Source organism: Microtus oregoni, unplaced genomic scaffold (assembly GCF_018167655.1).
Source record: "Microtus oregoni isolate MIOR12 unplaced genomic scaffold, Mior012 000000F_ref0000247, whole genome shotgun sequence".
Lineage (NCBI taxonomy): Eukaryota > Metazoa > Chordata > Mammalia > Rodentia > Cricetidae > Microtus > Microtus oregoni.
In genome coordinates this window covers 13,815,889-13,832,137 of record NW_024543059.1, presented here as the reverse complement: position 1 = coordinate 13,832,137, position 16,249 = coordinate 13,815,889, and the positions used below count along the sequence as shown (strand labels likewise).

The 16,249-nt window shown below is 48.7% G+C and overlaps 2 protein-coding genes across 8 annotated transcripts in view; both read right to left on the bottom strand.

The window, feature by feature from the left end:
- Positions 1-9,891: 9,891 nt before the first annotated feature.
- Rps17 (ribosomal protein S17) lies at positions 9,892-12,795 on the bottom strand. The gene is made up of 5 exons (XM_041654622.1): positions 12,448-12,795; positions 12,121-12,272; positions 11,658-11,763; positions 10,943-11,008; positions 9,892-10,012 (listed from the first exon to the last, which is right to left on the bottom strand). The coding sequence occupies exons 1-5, from the start codon at positions 12,448-12,450 to the stop codon at positions 9,932-9,934; spliced, it is 408 nt and encodes a 135-aa protein (XP_041510556.1). The 5' UTR covers positions 12,451-12,795; the 3' UTR covers positions 9,892-9,931.
- A 1,628-nt stretch (positions 12,796-14,423) lies between these two features.
- Cpeb1 (cytoplasmic polyadenylation element binding protein 1) overlaps positions 14,424-16,249 on the bottom strand; it is a 99,011-nt gene continuing 97,185 nt past the window's right edge. For all 7 annotated transcript variants that reach the window (XM_041654013.1, XM_041653996.1, XM_041654004.1 and 4 more), the window contains one exon: positions 14,424-15,820. In XM_041654013.1, coding sequence (XP_041509947.1) covers positions 15,722-15,820 — 99 coding nt within the window. In that variant the 3' untranslated portion in view covers positions 14,424-15,721. The remainder of the gene's footprint in view (positions 15,821-16,249) is intronic.

The window sequence follows — 16,249 nt, the reverse complement described above, 5'->3', positions numbered from 1 at the left end:
ACTTGGTAGTTTAAAAACAAACTTATTTTTAAAGGTGTGTGTGTGTGTGTAGGAGCCCAAGGAGACGAGGACACTGGGTCCCCTGGAACCAAAGTCACAAGTGGTTGTGAGCCACCACGTGGGTGCTGGGATCTGAACTCAGGTCCTCTCCAAGACCAGTGGGCTCTTAACTGCTGAGCCATCTCTCTAACCCCAGAAAACACTTTTTACCACAAGATCTGGCAAGCACAACCCTTGATATTTGCCCTAAGGGCTGAAACTACATCCACATAAAATCCCCTGGACGTTTAGGTGGGGGCTTGACCACTGAGCTAAGTCCCCAAGCCCAATATTCTTTTTTTTGTTGTTTGAGGTAGGTTCTTACTGGTAAACCAGGCTGGTCTGAATTTACAGAGATCCTCCTGCCTCTACATCCCCCAATTCTAGGATTAGTAGACCAGGTTGGCCTGGATCTTGGAGATCCATCCATTTGTCTCTGCTTCCCAAGGGCGCGTGCCATCGCCTCCCGGCTCGAATAAAATCTTAATATGTTAATTCTTTATAAGTGGAAAACAGACATATAAGGCATGGCATAAGCCCTAGAAAACTAAAGAAAAACTGGAGATGTCACCTGTTTAAAAGGAAAGGAAGGAGAGAGCGAGAGGAGAGAGAGAGAGAGAGAGAGAGAGGAGAGAAAAGGAGCAGAAAGCTTGCTTCCTACTTTCTTCAAAGAGGCAGCTGCTGGAAGAAGCGGCACTGAGTCACAAGGTTGCCTTTTCCCTGGTGGGCCCCGAAACAATGGGCCGGGAGTGGAGCCCCAGCAGCTCACACAAGCCAGGAAGAGGCTGAATCAACAATTGTCTCATCCTGCTGTGCCCAGAGGAAACCTCAGGCCTCACAACTGTCCCGCATGTGGCCACGCAGCCTGTGAGCCGGTTCTGAAGGAAAGACTCCATGAAAACAAAGTCCTCCAGCCACAAAGGTCTGAGCCTGTGGCTGTGGCACCCCAGGGAAGGCGCCGTCCCTCCCCGCAGAAGGAACAGCGCCCAGCGCCAGGTGTTTCCACTCGCCACCCTTCCCGTTTCCTCCAGCCCCGCTGCGCCACAGCCTCCAACCCCACCTGCAAGGCCGGGCTGGTGGAGCAGAGCCCTGTTCAATCTAGAAGGATGTACACTCAGCTCCCAGGAAGCAATAGCATTAGCCCAGGGGCCAAGAACAGCACTGTGGGAGAACAACGTGGGAGGGTCCAGGGCAGATCAAGGCTCTCTTATTGTCCGGGAGAGAAAGGGGAGCCGAGTGGAAATTATATAGATGGAGGGAGGGGAAGAAGCTTTCTAAACATAGGGGTAGAGGTTGGAAAATAGCTTGGTGGTCAAGGGCACACTGCTCTTCCAGGGATCAGAATTGAGTGGCAGAGCCCACAACCACCTCTAACTCCACCTCCAGGGGCTCTGGCGCCCTCTTCTGGACTCCAAACTCATGTGCACCCACCCTTCCACATGTACACAAATAAAAATAAGGGTAACTGTTTAACATGTCCAAGGACAGAAAGACAATTTTTGTTGTTGTTGTTGCTTTTGCTTTTTGAGACAGGGTTTCTCCGTAGCTTTGGAGTCTGTCCTGGAACTAGCTCTTGTAGACCAGACTGCCCTCAAACTCAGAGAGATCCGCCTGCCTCTGCCTCCCAAGTGCTGGGATTAAAGATGTGCACACCATTGCCTGACCAAAAATAAATTTTTGGGAGAGGGAGAGTCCTTACTCTTGTAAGGACTCTTGTCAACGAACACTCCTGAAAGGAAGCTGTGTCTACAGAGAATGACTGACTGATTCGTTTCGGTCCTGTGGGGAGACTGGAATCTTGCAGGTCCAGAGGCTAGTCATCTATTTCAGGCTAGTTCAAGTCTCAGAATAGCCGTCCCTTGTCCATCTGTGTCAGAACTAATATCTGACTAACAGACAGAAACATTTCAGAAAGCTGTGTGGCGGTGATGCATGCCCGTAATCCCAGCACTTAGGCAGGAGGATTTCTGAATTTGAGGCCAGCCTGATCTACAGAGTGAGTTCCAGGACAGCCAGGGCTGCACAGAGAGACCCTGTCTCAAACCAAAGCAAAACAAACACAGCTACCTTTTAGAATCTACTCACTTAGCACACCGCTAGCTCCCACCATCCCAAGCTCGGCACTGGGAGCATCTTGGGCCCCCCGTCTCACTGTACCTCTCTGATGTGATGTACCCCCATGTATTTTAAACTTGCCTTGATTTATGACTCTGTTCTGTAAAACTATTAAAAACCTTCATGAACCTGCCTCCACGTTGGAATGTGGGATCTAAGGTAAGCTACACCTGTGTTCCCAGGCCGTGGTCACTCAAAGGGGCTCCAGAACAAACGACCTCTTGCTCCCTTTAAGATGAGAGCCCAGTCAGCTTTTTGTCTGTGCTCTGCAGGTGAGAACATTTGCAGGAGCGTGAGCATGGACTCCGCGGAAACGTGGGCGGGCAGGTGAGCGGCCTGCCTGCAATCCTCACGCGGGGAAACAGTGAGCTGCGGGTCAGGTTAGCCTAAATGGTTCTAGGAGAAACCCTGTCTCCATACACAAGGTTGAGAGCAATGGAGGAAGACAGCTAACGAACCTCGAGCCTCGCACTCACTTGTACACCAGTGCCCTCCCCCACCCCGTGTGTGCATCCACACAGTTATAAAGGTTGATCTATTTTATGTGTTTGTAGGTTCTGTCTTCACGGTCACCAGAAGGGGGCATCTGATCCCACCATAGAGGATTATGAGCCCCCATGCGGGTGCCGGGAACTGGGCTCAGCCAGTGTTCTAACCAGCCCTCCATTTCTTTTTTTCTCTTTTCTAGAGATGGGATCTCACTATATAGTCCTGGCTGGCCTGGCCTTGACTCACAGGGATACAGGATAAAGATGTGCATTCTCAAGCCCAACTCCAGGGCTGGGATTGTGACTCTGCTCTCCCTACATTCCAGGGAAGCACGGTATCAGCTAAGCCACAGCCCCATGGCCTTTTGGTTCTTCGGTTTTTGTTTTTGTTTTTTTGGTTTTTTTTTTTTGTTTTTAAACAGAGTCTGCTGCAGCTGAGGCTGCCCTTGGACTCCTGACTTCCAGCTCGCAAAGGCTGGGGTCCCAGGTTTGTGCCACCACACCCAGCTTTGAACTTGGTTGTGGTCACTGTTTATAGATGGGGTGGAACTTTCAACAGAAAAAGACTTTAGGAAAGGACCATTCTCCTTTCTGGTGACTCTATGAGGGGGCAGACTTGGGAGTTCCTTAAAGAATATTAATATCAGAAACATCTCTTTTAACATAAATTATTCTGCTGGGTGGTGGTGCACGCCTTTAATCCCAGCACTCAGGAGGCAGAGGCAGGTAGGTCTCTGTGGGTTCTGGCCAGCCTGGTCTACAGAGTGAGTTCGAAGCTAGCCTGGACTATACAGAGAAACCCAGTCTCAAAAATCGACCAAACCAAGAGCCATACATATCCCCCAGAACCACTGTAAGAGGCCTTTCTTGTCGGACTTTCTTTGGGCCGTCAGCCCTCAAATAATGACATGGAGACTAAAAATGCTAAGCTTCAGCTCTTATTACTTAAATTAACCAGAATCTATTAATCTACGTGTCCCATGAGGCCCTTTCCGTCTCCTCCATTCTGCATGGCTGACTCCCTCCACGCCTCCCGGGTGAAATTCACACACCTTGACTCATCCCGAGCTCCCCTTTCCATCCAGAAGCTCTGCCTAACCTCTCCTGCCTAGCTATTGGCCACTTAGCTTTTATTAAACCAATCACAACAATGCATCTTTATACAGTGTACAATTGTCCCACAATATAACATAGTCCACAGAATTACATACGAAGTTAGAGTAAACACGATTATTCAAGGATAAAGCCTGCTAGCATGTACCATGAGTACAGGAAGAGGACAGCCACTTTAGCTCGGGGTTCCCTAGCTGCCAAAGCGGAAGCAACGTTGAACCAGTTGGCAGTGACAAGATAAGCCAGCTGTCCCTTACTTTGGTCTTGGTGGAGATTTGAGAAAATTTCTCCTATGGGAGACTGTAACAAATTATATCGTAACCGTCATACGCTGTTGGGCTTGTTGAGAACAAGATGGGCCACCTTGTCACAGACTCAAGTGTGTTTAATTCGAGTGTCTTCCAAGACTCCCTGGCCTGGGCAGGCTGCCTCGGCTCTGTGATAGGGAGAAAAGAGAAGAGCAGGCTATCCTGGCCCTGTGATAGGGAGAAAGGAGAGCAGGCTATCCCGGCCCTGTGATAGGGAGAAAAGAGAAGAGCAGGCTATCCCGGCTCTGAGATAAGGAGAGAGGAGAAGAGCAGGCTATCCCGGCTCTGAGATAAGGAGAGAGGAGAAGAGCAGGCTATCCCGACCCTGTGATAGGGAGAAAGGAGAGCAGGCTATCCCAGCCCTGTGATAGGGAGAAAAGAGAAGAGCAGGCTATCCCGGCTCTGAGATAAGGAGAGAGGAGAAGAGCAGGCTATCCCGGCCCTGTGATAGGGAGAAAGGAGAGCAGGCTGCCTCGGCCCTGTGATAGAGCAAACAACTAATGATACGGATCACACTGAACCCTTGACAACAGCCTGCAGGTGAACCACTTACAACAGAGGCCACGCCAGTCTACACCAGGGTATCAAAGCACTATGGTGGGACAGCCAGAAGCTCATCCAGCGGGCACTCAGTACCACTGTGTCAGCGGTTTCCCAGCCTTTGGTAGCCATCGCTGCTAGATGAGTTAATGCTTTATCGATCTGTTGCTTGCTACTGTTCTGCATGGAAGCCCCTCCTGAGGGAAACACTTGCCCTGCCTGCCACGGACTCTCTCAGTTGGAATCTCAGGCTGGCTGCCTTCACGGAGCTTTTCGGTGCCTGGATCGAGGAAGCCACGTATCTGCTGCTTGCTATTTCTTTATTTTCGCTTGCTTAATAAACTCAGTCATTCAAAACGGAAAGCACAGCTAACCCAGATCGTTCTCTGGGTAAAACCAAGACTCCAAGGCGGCCCTGAGACACAACCAAACTCTGCTTGTACAGAGATATCAGGTTTCTTAGGCAGGAAGCACTTACAGCACTTGGGAGGCAGGTCTCTGTGAGTCTGGGGCCAGGCTGGTCTACAGAGTGAGTTCTAGGACAGTCAGGAATACACTGTATCCAAAACACCAAAAACATAAAACACCAAAAAGAGGCTTGTGTTAATTTGTTATAAGACATTAATTATAATGTCTAGAACAATCTTTAAGAACACAACTCAGGGGCTAGACAGCTCAGCAGTTAAGAGCATTGGCAACCCCCATAAATCACCTGTAATTCCAGTTCCAGAGGATCTGGTGCCCTCTTCTGGCTTCCGCAGACACTGCACCTACACTCATGTAGCCTAAGCACATTTAAATTCTCTCTCTCTCTCTCTCTCTCTCTCTCTCTCTCTCTTTCACACACACACACACACACACACACACACACACACACACACTCTTTAAAGGAGAACCCCAAAGGGATATAGCAATGGAAATGACCAGGTAAACGCTAGGATGCTGTGCACTAGCTGGAGTAATAGCACAGACGGCAGTACGGACACAAATATCAAGTGTGAGGCCCAGCCTAGACTACAGAACAATAGAAAACCCTGAGAAATGAGCAGCTCAACAGCTTCACGGTATCAGGAATTTTCTTAAGTATAAACGAATTAGAAATGGTTTAAGCATCCAATTGCAGATAGGGATCATCAGAATGCCACTTACAACTTAGAGCAATGCTCTCTACAAAAGATATTTTTGATTCAAACATACAAAAGTTAAAACTAAAAGGATTAAAAAACAAAACAAAACCACCATCCAGGCAGTGACAGAGGGAATAAGAGGGAATAGATGTGACTACCTGAACCAGGTGAAACTTGACATTTTAAAGAAAAATTGATAGGCTTGGTGGTACATACCTGTAATCCCAGAACTCAGGAGACTCAGGCAGAAGGATGAAGAAATCAAGGTTATCTATCCTTGGCTCCGGAGCTGGTTCTAGGCCAGTGCAGGCTACACAAGGCCCTGTCTCAAGAAACTGATAGAAACTGAACTCCTCAAGTCAGCTCCACTTGAGACTTAGCAAACACGGATCTAATAGCGCTGAGTGTCAGGCACACTCCAGGACAGACCACATCTTACACTCGCAATTCTCAAAAGATGAACTCGGTTCATACTGAGTGTGTTCTCTGACCAACGCAGGAATGGAATTAGACAACAGGAAAATCTGGACATACGCAAACATATGAAATGGCACACAGCTCACAGCTACACACTGCACGGGAGCGCACAGCTCACAGCTACACACAGGAGTCTACACAGCTAGCACACTTGACAGTGAAAAGCTGGGTGTGGTAGCACACACCTGAGATCACGGCACTTAGGAGTGACCAGGAATTCAGGACCATCCTTGGATACACAGTGGGCTACCAGAGGCCCCGTCTCAAATAAAAACAAGTAAACTCATTCCCTTAAATCAGGACCAAGGCAAGGATGCCAGCTCTACCACCTGTCAGCACGGAGGATCTCTGAGTTTGAGGCCAGCCTAGTCTCCTAGTCTACAGAGTACAGAGTGACCCTCAGGACAAGCCAGGGCTACGAAAGAAACCCTGTCTCAAAAAATAACCAAGCCCGGCAAAACAAAACAAAACAAATGGGGGGGGGGGGAATTAAGAATGAAAACAGAGGGGGCTGGAGAGATGGCTCAGGTTAAGAGCATTGCCTGCTCTTCCAAAGGTCCTGAGTTCAATTCCCAGCAACCACATGGTGGCTCACAACCATCTGTAATGAGGTCTGGTGCCCTCTTCTGGCCTGCAGGTATATATGCAGACAGAACACTGTATGCATAATAAAAAATATTAAAATAAATAAATTAAAAAAAAAGTTGGCTAGAAATACTCTTAAGCTATTGGCCAAACAGTATTGCAAATAATATAGTTTCTGTGTGATTATTTCGGGAGTCTGGGCAGCCAGAAAATGAACAAGAGGCTGGAGAGACGGCTCAGAGGTTAAGAGCACTGGCTGCTTTTCCAGAGGACCCAGGCTCAATTCCCAGAACCCACGTGAAAGCTCACAGCTGTTATCTCCAGTTCCAAGGGATCTGACACCCTCACAGACATACATGCAGAAAAAAATCTGAAGTCTCTTTAAAATTCATTGTCAACTGTGGGCTCCTATAAAATCAAAAATACTTCAAGAGGGGAGAACCAGGACACAGCCACAATCAAATCAATCAAATCAAAACCAACCTCCAACTGTGTAAGTAGCTCAGTATCCAATGTCTGTGATGCACTCAGCCATCTTCCGGGCTCCTCCAGAGGGGTGAGGTCACTTCTCTGGCTCCACCCCACTGCTGCTGCTCTTCTTGGTGGTGATCCCATGGTCCCCTGCAGCAAGTGGGCTGCACTTTCACCAACAGCCTCCTGGGTTCTCTTCAGGGACTGAGAATCCAGCCCTCTCAACAGTTCCAAGACTCAGCTGCTCTCCATGACCCCTTCATGCCTTCAAACCACTACCACCTGGTGAATATCAAGCTTGGCTGCTTCTGGAATAGTTTCTGTGTGCTGACATCACAGATCCTTCCCACAAAAGGCCCGGTAGTCTTTGCTTCCCTTTGAGACTTCACAAGCCAGGCCTCCATCATCTCCGAACATTAACAGCCTCTGAGCTCAACACTCCAAGGCTTTTCTAGCCCAAAGTTCCACAGTCCTTCCACAACCCTCCCCAAACAGTCGGGTCTGTGACAGCAAGGCCCCAGGATCCTGGTACCGACTTGTCTTAGTTAGGGTACCTATTGCTGTGATGAAACACCATGGCCAAAGCAACTTGGGGAGGAAAGGGTTATTTGGCTCACACATTCACATCACAGCTCACCATCAAAGGAGTCAGGGCAGGAACCTGAAGACAGGAGCTGACAGGCCAGGGAAGGGTGCTGCTTACTGACTTGCTCAGTCTTTCTTAGAGAACCAAGTAAGAACACCAGGACCTCCCACCCAGGGATGGCACCACCCACCACGGGCTGGGCCCTCCCCCACCCATCACTAAGGAAAATGCCTACAGGCTTGCCCCGTATGAAGGGATTCTCAATTGAGGCCCTCAGCAGCTCTCAAGCCCTTGGGGGTAGGGGTGACATAGCAGATATTTATAACTCATAACAGTATCAAAATTATTTAGTAGCAACAAAAATAACTTTATGTTCGCTGGGGGGGGGTTTCACAACCTAAGGCTAAAGGGTCGCAGCATTAGGAAGGTTGAGAACCATGGCTAGCTTGTGTCAAGTTGGCATAAAACTAGTCAGGACAGTCCAGAATACCTTTAATGCCAGCTAGAGACTGCACACGTGTACCAAGTAGAAATGGGCCAGGTGTGATGGCACGCACCTTTAACTCTAGCACCTGGGAAGCAGATAGGGTTCTGTGAGTAGCGAAGCAGCCAGGGCTGCAACCGAAGACAGACCCTGTCAAAACAACCACCCACCTACCCCAGCATTAAGTATAGCAGAGTATCTGAGGAATTGATTCATAGTTCACCACATGAAGCTACTTTAAAGGCAAAATACGGCAGTGATAAGGGGTAGATTCAACGTTTTTTTGTTTTTGAAAGATCATTATATGGGTGTTTTGCCTTCATGTATCTATGCACCACCTGTGGAAGCCTCAGATCCCCTGAAGTGTAGTTACAGATGGCTGTGAGCTGCAATATGGGTGTTAGATTTGTAATGAACTATAAAACTTTTTTTTAAAAAAAAAAAATCAAGATCAGGCCATTTTATTAGTGATGTGGGTGAAGGGCAGTTTATTATGGTGTAAGTAGGCTGAGCAAGACAAGGGAGGGAGGCAAAGCAGGAAGCAACAGCTCTCCATCAGCTCCTGCCTCCAGGTTTCATCCTGCAAAGTACAAGCCAAATGAACATGAACCCTTTCCTTCCCTACTTGCTTTGCAACGTTGATTACATATTCATTCCTACAAGCAGCCCCTTCACCACCTCTTCACAAGCCTGTAGTCAACTCCACAGCTTTAAGGATACATGTAGTACACTCATCCCGACAACACTGTCCCCCTCCAATCTATGTTTTTTGAGGTGTATGGCACCTTCCTTGCTTCCCAACGTTTTAAAGACTGTCTCTGGGTCCTGATTACCAGTGGAGCCCAGCCTGTGGCCCCACTCCAGTCTTCTTGCTTCCACACCCAGCATTTTACTAGTCAGCTGCCTGCCCAATTCATTTTTTAGGAGATGGGGGGTGGTAAGTTATTTTGAGGCAGTCTCACTTTATAGCCCTGGCTAGCCTGAAACTCCCTATATAGACCAGGCTGGCCTCATCCAACTGTCTCTCCCAAGTACTGGATCTCAATTATGGCTGACGAACTTGAGGTCGAAAGCCCTCCCCTTGTGGAAGGTTCTAGTAAAAGGAATTATCAACAGATGCCAAATGTTAAGGAGGGACAGGTTAGCTTCAAACACTCAAAGCTACTATTACCAAGGGCAACAATTTTCACACTGAATTCTAGGGCTCAAAGTAAAAATTAAAAACCTAAATTCTGTGCTAACAGCATCCCCTGTGGTATTCATGCAGGAAGTGTCCTGCCCTACCAAACAGCATCCACAAAACAACAGGCATACCTATCCTACCCTGGGCGACACCACTACCCTCCAAATGGGCACGCTGGTCCCAACTCTGGTACGCAAGACTGAGGGGAGCCGACAGCAAAGCAGTCATCTGCCACATTCCGGGCACACTAGGATCTCCCCAAATCCTAGGCTATGTTTGCTCGTGCAGGCACGTTAGTGTTCAGTGCCTGGCTGCGTTAGTCCTGAGAACTCCTGACTCAGCCTCCTACCCGAAAAGCAGCAAGGACAACAAAGGCAAAGTTATTTTCAGATTTATTGAAAATGACAGAACAGACTCAAACGGCTCCACGCGGTGTTTTGAAATTCATCCCCACTGTAGGCTGAGTGACCTGCAGGTTGGAGAGACTGCCGAAGTCCTGCAACAAAACAAGACTCGTAGTGAGTGGTGCAGGGGTAATCTGTGGTTAGTACCAGCCCCCCTCCAGATTGGGGTGTGGATCAAAGTCAGCCAAGGGGCTTGCCACCCCTAGGAGGGGCTGTTGAACATGTAACATACTCGACTAAACACAGCTGTCTAGACTTTCATCCATCCACCAAGCTTCAGCACACACTCCCTAGCCACTAGCAAAACACCAGTAAACCCAGGCCTGCCTTCCACACCCAAGGATTCAACATTCTCTAGCTAAAGCTTAACCGCCTGTAAGCATTTTCTGTCAGACTCTAAGGCAGCAAGCACACTACTGCTCAGCCCACACCATGGTCGGAGGGGTTTGGAGCGGTCCCTGTCAAGAGGTATCACAATTCACCCAAAGTCCGAGAGGGAACCAGATGTACAAGGTACCAAGAGTGGAGAAGTTCTGATCAGGCCTATCCCTAAGCACATTCAGCACCCAGGAGCCCAGCAGATCCACAGCAAGCTTCAGCTGCCACACGGTTTCACGAAAGCCAGGTGTGGGTATATGGGAAGATTATTTTGTTAGCGACCTATACTGCGCAGAATCACTAACAGCAGTTGGGATCTGAAGCCCACATTAGCATCCACAGTTATGAAAAAGGGCTAAGAGAAGCCACACCAAAGACACCTGTCAACTGTCTTGAGTGGTGCCTGACTATAAGTTAGACTCTGGAGTCTCCAAGGAAAGCAGGTAACAGAGCCAGAGCTGAATCGAAGGGGTAGGAGGACAATTTAGGAGCCAGCCCCAGAACAAAGAAAATGCACAGGACTCAGACAGTGATGTCCCGCAATCCTGAAATCAACACACACAGAACAAGCAGCCACAAGCATTTTTAAAGCGGGGCAAGACAAAGCCACGTTGTGGCCCTCAACTAGAAATCACAACACTCACCAGAAGCTTCAGCATCTCCTTGGTGTCAGGATCTACCTCAATGATCTCCTGATCCAGGGCTGAGACCTAGAAGGGAAAGAATCAAGTCCAAGTTATGAATGAGTTATTTTCCACTTCCTCTGCTCTCAAGATCAGGCCTCGCTATCCGACCTTGGTGAACCTCAGGGATGTCTGCCAATGGCTCCCCAGTGCTGGGGGTTAAAAAGCACGAACCACCACAGTTTTTGTTCGGATGCCACAAGATGAACAAGATCACTTCTGCCTTTTTTGGAAAGAGGCTGTTCTGGAACCCAGAGATCCATCCGCCTCTGCCTTCCGTGAACTGGGATTTAAGGGGTGCACCTGGACTGCTTTATTCTTCTGCCAGTATTAGCTAGTGAGTGTCCAGAAAGCCTTAAGATCGAGTTCACAGTGAAAACGTATGTTCAGGGTGTCCGGGTAAGGAGACACGGTCACCAGGCTCCCATGTGGAAAAGGAGTCGACTTAACTTGGATGGGGCAGAAAGGCTAACAGACACCCGCAGCCAGCAAACAAGTCAGGAGGATCTCTATTAATTTGGGGAGATCCTGTTCTACACAATGAGATCCCGTATCAAAACACCTTAGGCTAGGACCTCTCACTGCGTTTTCATTACAAAGGAGCACCCCCCCCCCCGAACTCCCATGACCACTTGGACAGGAGCTAGAGGTTCAGAGAAAGACCCACGAAGTTTACCTCAGGGACGTAATTATCCCTCCTTTCTCGCTCTTCCTCCTGCAGTTTGATAGAGATACCCCTGACAGGGCCTCTCTGAATCCTCTTCATCAGATGCGTGACATAGCTACAAGCACAAAAGCCAGGAGTTACAGTGACCACACCAGCTTCCCGCTGGCGCCCAGAGCACCTGGGTACAGAACCCACTCGGTGTGCACATTAACAACAGCCTCCCAAACACACGCGACACCGTAACGCACACAGCCACCCCTACACATTCCTGTCCCCTCTTCGTTCCTCACACCCCTTAAAGATTATCAGCGCCCCCGCCAGCACTGCCTCTTCCTGGTGCAGCACGGCCACAGTGGTGACTATTAGCAGCAGATGCCGACCCATCGGGTTTCCAGGCCGGGGCTGAGCCGTCACCGCGAACGCACAGCTCCGGCCTCCGCCCCGGGCAGCCCGCGAGGAGGCGCCCACTCACCCGGCTATCTTGTTGCGGAGCTTCTTGCTGGGGATGATAGCGATCTCCTCGCACACGCGCTTGTTGGTGTGGAAGTCATTGCCCAGGCGCGTGTAGTACTTCTCGATGATGACCCGGGCCGCCTTCTTCACGGTCTTGGTGCGGACGCGGCCCTGCGGGTGGAGGGCAAAAGTCACCAGCGAGCCCGCGGCCTTCCGCGGAAGCGCGCCAGGCCGAAGGGCACCGCGCGGGCCCGGCCGACCGCTTCCCGCTGCGGGCTGGGAGTCGCGACCGGCGGAGGATGGACGTGGATTGGAAAGGACAGAGGCCGAGGAGCCAAACACCTACCATGTTGACGGGTCCCGGGAAAAGAGGAAACAGGAAGCACAAGCGAGACCTATAAAGCGCAGGCCAGAGAGCCGCTTCCGCCCGGCTGGGGCGGCGCGCAGCGCGCGGACGTACCGTAGCGCCCCCGGGAGGGCTGGAGTGGCGGTGCCTGGCGGCGGGCGGAGCGAGTGTCTGCGCGTGCGCACGCAGGTAGCCGGGCCGCCTAAGTCTCCGCTCCGTGTAGTTCCGGGCTTGATAAGCTTCTCTTCCACTGTAGCTTAGTCTAGGGGAGGCTCCGAGGCTTGGAGACCCGGCAGACAGGAAGCGCGCGCCCTGGAAAGTGTAGTAGTAGAGGCAGCCCTTCCTGACTTCCACCTGTGTGATTCAGGTCAGAGCTTTCTCGGCTCTAGCCTGATTGGAGACTCCTCTCACTTACTGCAAACTCGCTTCACCAGGGGGCTTTTCTTCACACCCCAGCACAGTATTGCATTGGAGTTGCTCATAAACGTATTGCATTGCCATGTCATGTGACTTTTCTGTATTTTTTTTTTCTTTTTCTTTTTTTAGGGAATAAGCCAAACAGGAAGGCTAACTTCCAATGCTTAAAACAGTGGCGGGTTCACAGAAAGCTCTCAAACGTTTTGGTTTTGTTTTTTTCTGAGACAAGGTTTCTCTGTGAAAGTCTTGGCTGGCCTTGAACTCAGATTCGCCTGCCTCTGCCAAGTGGTGGGATTAAAGGCGTGTGCCGCCACCGCAGGACACTCTCAAACATTTTTGTGAACAAATTCAGATCTCAGTTCGCTCTACTGCTCCCAACCAGTTAAGACACTATCTCCAAGCACAATTCATGTTTGCCGAGTTCCTTTTACTCCTCTTATTTCTAGAACAATAGGAATTGAACCTATACCTAAGAATCCAAAATTCAACTTCTTCTGGCTGTTCTGCCATACCCAAAGCAGGCTTTTAAGTGTCCTCATCAGCCTAGGAAGGGCCTTTCCTTTGTTTCCTGGGAGGATGGGGTCCTAGACTCAAACATGAGACTGTGCCAGCCACGTAGGATGTATCCAGGGGACCACCGCTGTGCCTCAACCTTCAACTCAGATGGTGAAGCGCAAGAAACCCTTACCTGAAAGTAGCTCACGGAGGGAGGAAAAAGAGATGCCATTATCTAAGGAACAGGAAGAGACTAAAGAGATGAAGGGGTTAATGTGCACTCCGTGTTGCACAAGCTTACTTTTACCGGTGAAATGCTAATGAAGTGGCTGCCAGGCTTCAAATGGATTCGAGACCCTACAGTACAGAAATCCTGATCAGTAGGGAGTTTCTGTACCGTACAGGAGGGATGCTTTAGTACATAGGAATCCCTCAACCTCAGGCTAGAGTTTTCCAAAGCAGTTCAGCAGGCTGGTTCACAACTTCTCTGCCTGAAAACCATCATCACCCTGTCGTAACAAAAACTCTAGTGTAAGGGCTGGCAAGAAAATCCAAAGTGCTGCTGGGGATAGTGGTGCACACCTTTAATCCCATCCCTTAGGATGCCTGCTTCACTGGCAGACTTTTGTTGAGTTTGAAGCTAGGCTGGATTATAGAAGGAGTTCCCACACAAGGACACAAAGACCCTGAACCAAAAAAGCAAAGTAGCATCCACCCAGAAAGGACAGCAGCATATGTGAGTCTCAGAGAAGAAACATGCCAGAACTCACAGGAGAGCAGGGCACAAGTGGCTCTGACACCTTGGTTGTTGTGCCTGTGGGCATTCTTCTTGATGGCCAAGGAACTGAAACAAGGTCTGTTGTTTCAGACTGTAACCACCCAGCTACTGGACAGATCTCTCCAAAGTTGGCTGACCAGGATGTAACAAGTGCCACATATGGGCAGTTTTCACACACTCATACTATTACCCTGCAATCTTATTGCAGAAAATCCAAGAAAAGTCTGGAATCTTACCTGCTTGCTGTACACACCCCAGATACTGAGACAAAAGCACAACTCTGCTGCAACGTGTTTATTATGTGCCAAAAAAAGTACACCACAGCTTACTCCACACATCTGTAGAGAGTGCAGTCTTGCCTGCATATACAACAATGAGGTAGAGACTTCACACACAGCTTCACAAAACCCACAGAGTAGCTGGGATATGAACAATGCAACATCAGCTCAGCAGGAGGGAGGGGATGACACTGGTTCTTTGGCACACAGCTTCCCTAAGAGGGGCAAGTAGTAGTTAAAAAGAAAAAGTCAAGTTTTCAAAATCCAGTAGCATTTTTGTGTCAACTCTGTTGATCCATACATTCTTCAGATAAAAGATGTAAGGAAGGGTACTTGCCCCTCTAAGAGAAAGGGCTCCTGTGAGCCTTCAACTGCCCCCACCAAAAAGCAGCCCTTTTTTTTTTAATTTTTTAAGCTCAGTTACAAAAGAAAAAACCCTGTGACTGTGATTAAAAACTTCTACCAACCCTCCCCCCACGTAAGTGCAACATAGGAAGGTGCGACAAACCATTTAAAACTATATACAGCAGCTGCTCAGACCTAATTTTCTTTCCCTCCGGTCCAGTTTTAAATAAAATAATTTTTCCCTTGGTTACAAATGCTTTGATTTGCAACTGTGACCAGCAGTCCCCCAGACACAAATTTGCTATAATGTTAAAAGCTGCCAGAAAAGAAAAAAAAATTTATTGTTCCAAATGACTTAAAAACTGTTTTAAGGAGTGTAAAAAGGAACCAGTAAAAACCCTCGAGCGTAAACTATGAAATATGATTTGGTTTAAATGAAGAGCAAAGTCTCCTTGTTTGTTTACAGTAAAAAACACCAGCTGAACACTCAATTTATGCCGTTCAGGTGGGGGTTAAATAAATGGAAAGGCACTGTATGGCAACTGCAAGAATGAACCAATGAGACCTGCGCATCACCACCGTCAGTATTGCAAGGAATGTAAAAAGCGCTTTAATAAATAAACTTAGGTGTAGGCTTCTGTGTCAATACCTTCTGGACACACAGTTTGTTGTTGTTTTTCTTTTCATTTGCAAAACGAGGAACTAGAATCTGGGAAAACTACATTTGCTTGAGGGTGAGCCAGAGGGTCCTTGCACACCCCTGAAAACAAAACCTGACAAAACTCATTGTGCATTAATTAGTGCAGAAACAAAGACAGATTTAGCAAGTACAAAGGTGACTACAATTTTCCCTTGTCTGCAGAAAGCTAGCTCCTTGGGCGCCAGTGCAGGGTACAGGCCTGATTTGCCAGCCTTGGGCAACACAGGCCACTGGGCAAGGTCAGCTTCTCTAGATGGAATCTCAGTTCTTCTGGTTCCTCATCAGGGGGCTGTGGTGGCGCAGGCCTTCCATGCTGTGTCGCCAGTGCCAGCAGCTTCGGCAAAAATACTTGAAGCACACCTAGGTTGGGAAAACAGAGGTTAGCACTAAATATAAAGGTTCTACTTCAAGAGGAGATGGAAGCCTCCTGGTTTCTGTGGGGCTAGAAGAGATACTTCCTGTTAGCCCTCTCATGGTAACAGCTGCAACTGACTAAAGTAAATGCTATCCTTTTTCATGTGTACCCTTATGCAAACATTTTAGGCTCCTGGTGTGTAGACAGACCATGCAGCTTCCCAATTCCCCACCCTTCTCACCTACAGAGCAGTTGAATATCATGGCTGCCAACATGAGAGAATGTTTGAAGAACTGGTTACAGATTTAAGTATAAGGAGACATGCCTTTCTCTTCTCAGTGAGAAGTGACTGGTTTTGCTAGCTGAATAACCTAAGCAAGTCATAACTTCCTACCAAGAATGTGAAACAGGATCCACTGTGAACGTGATTTAGA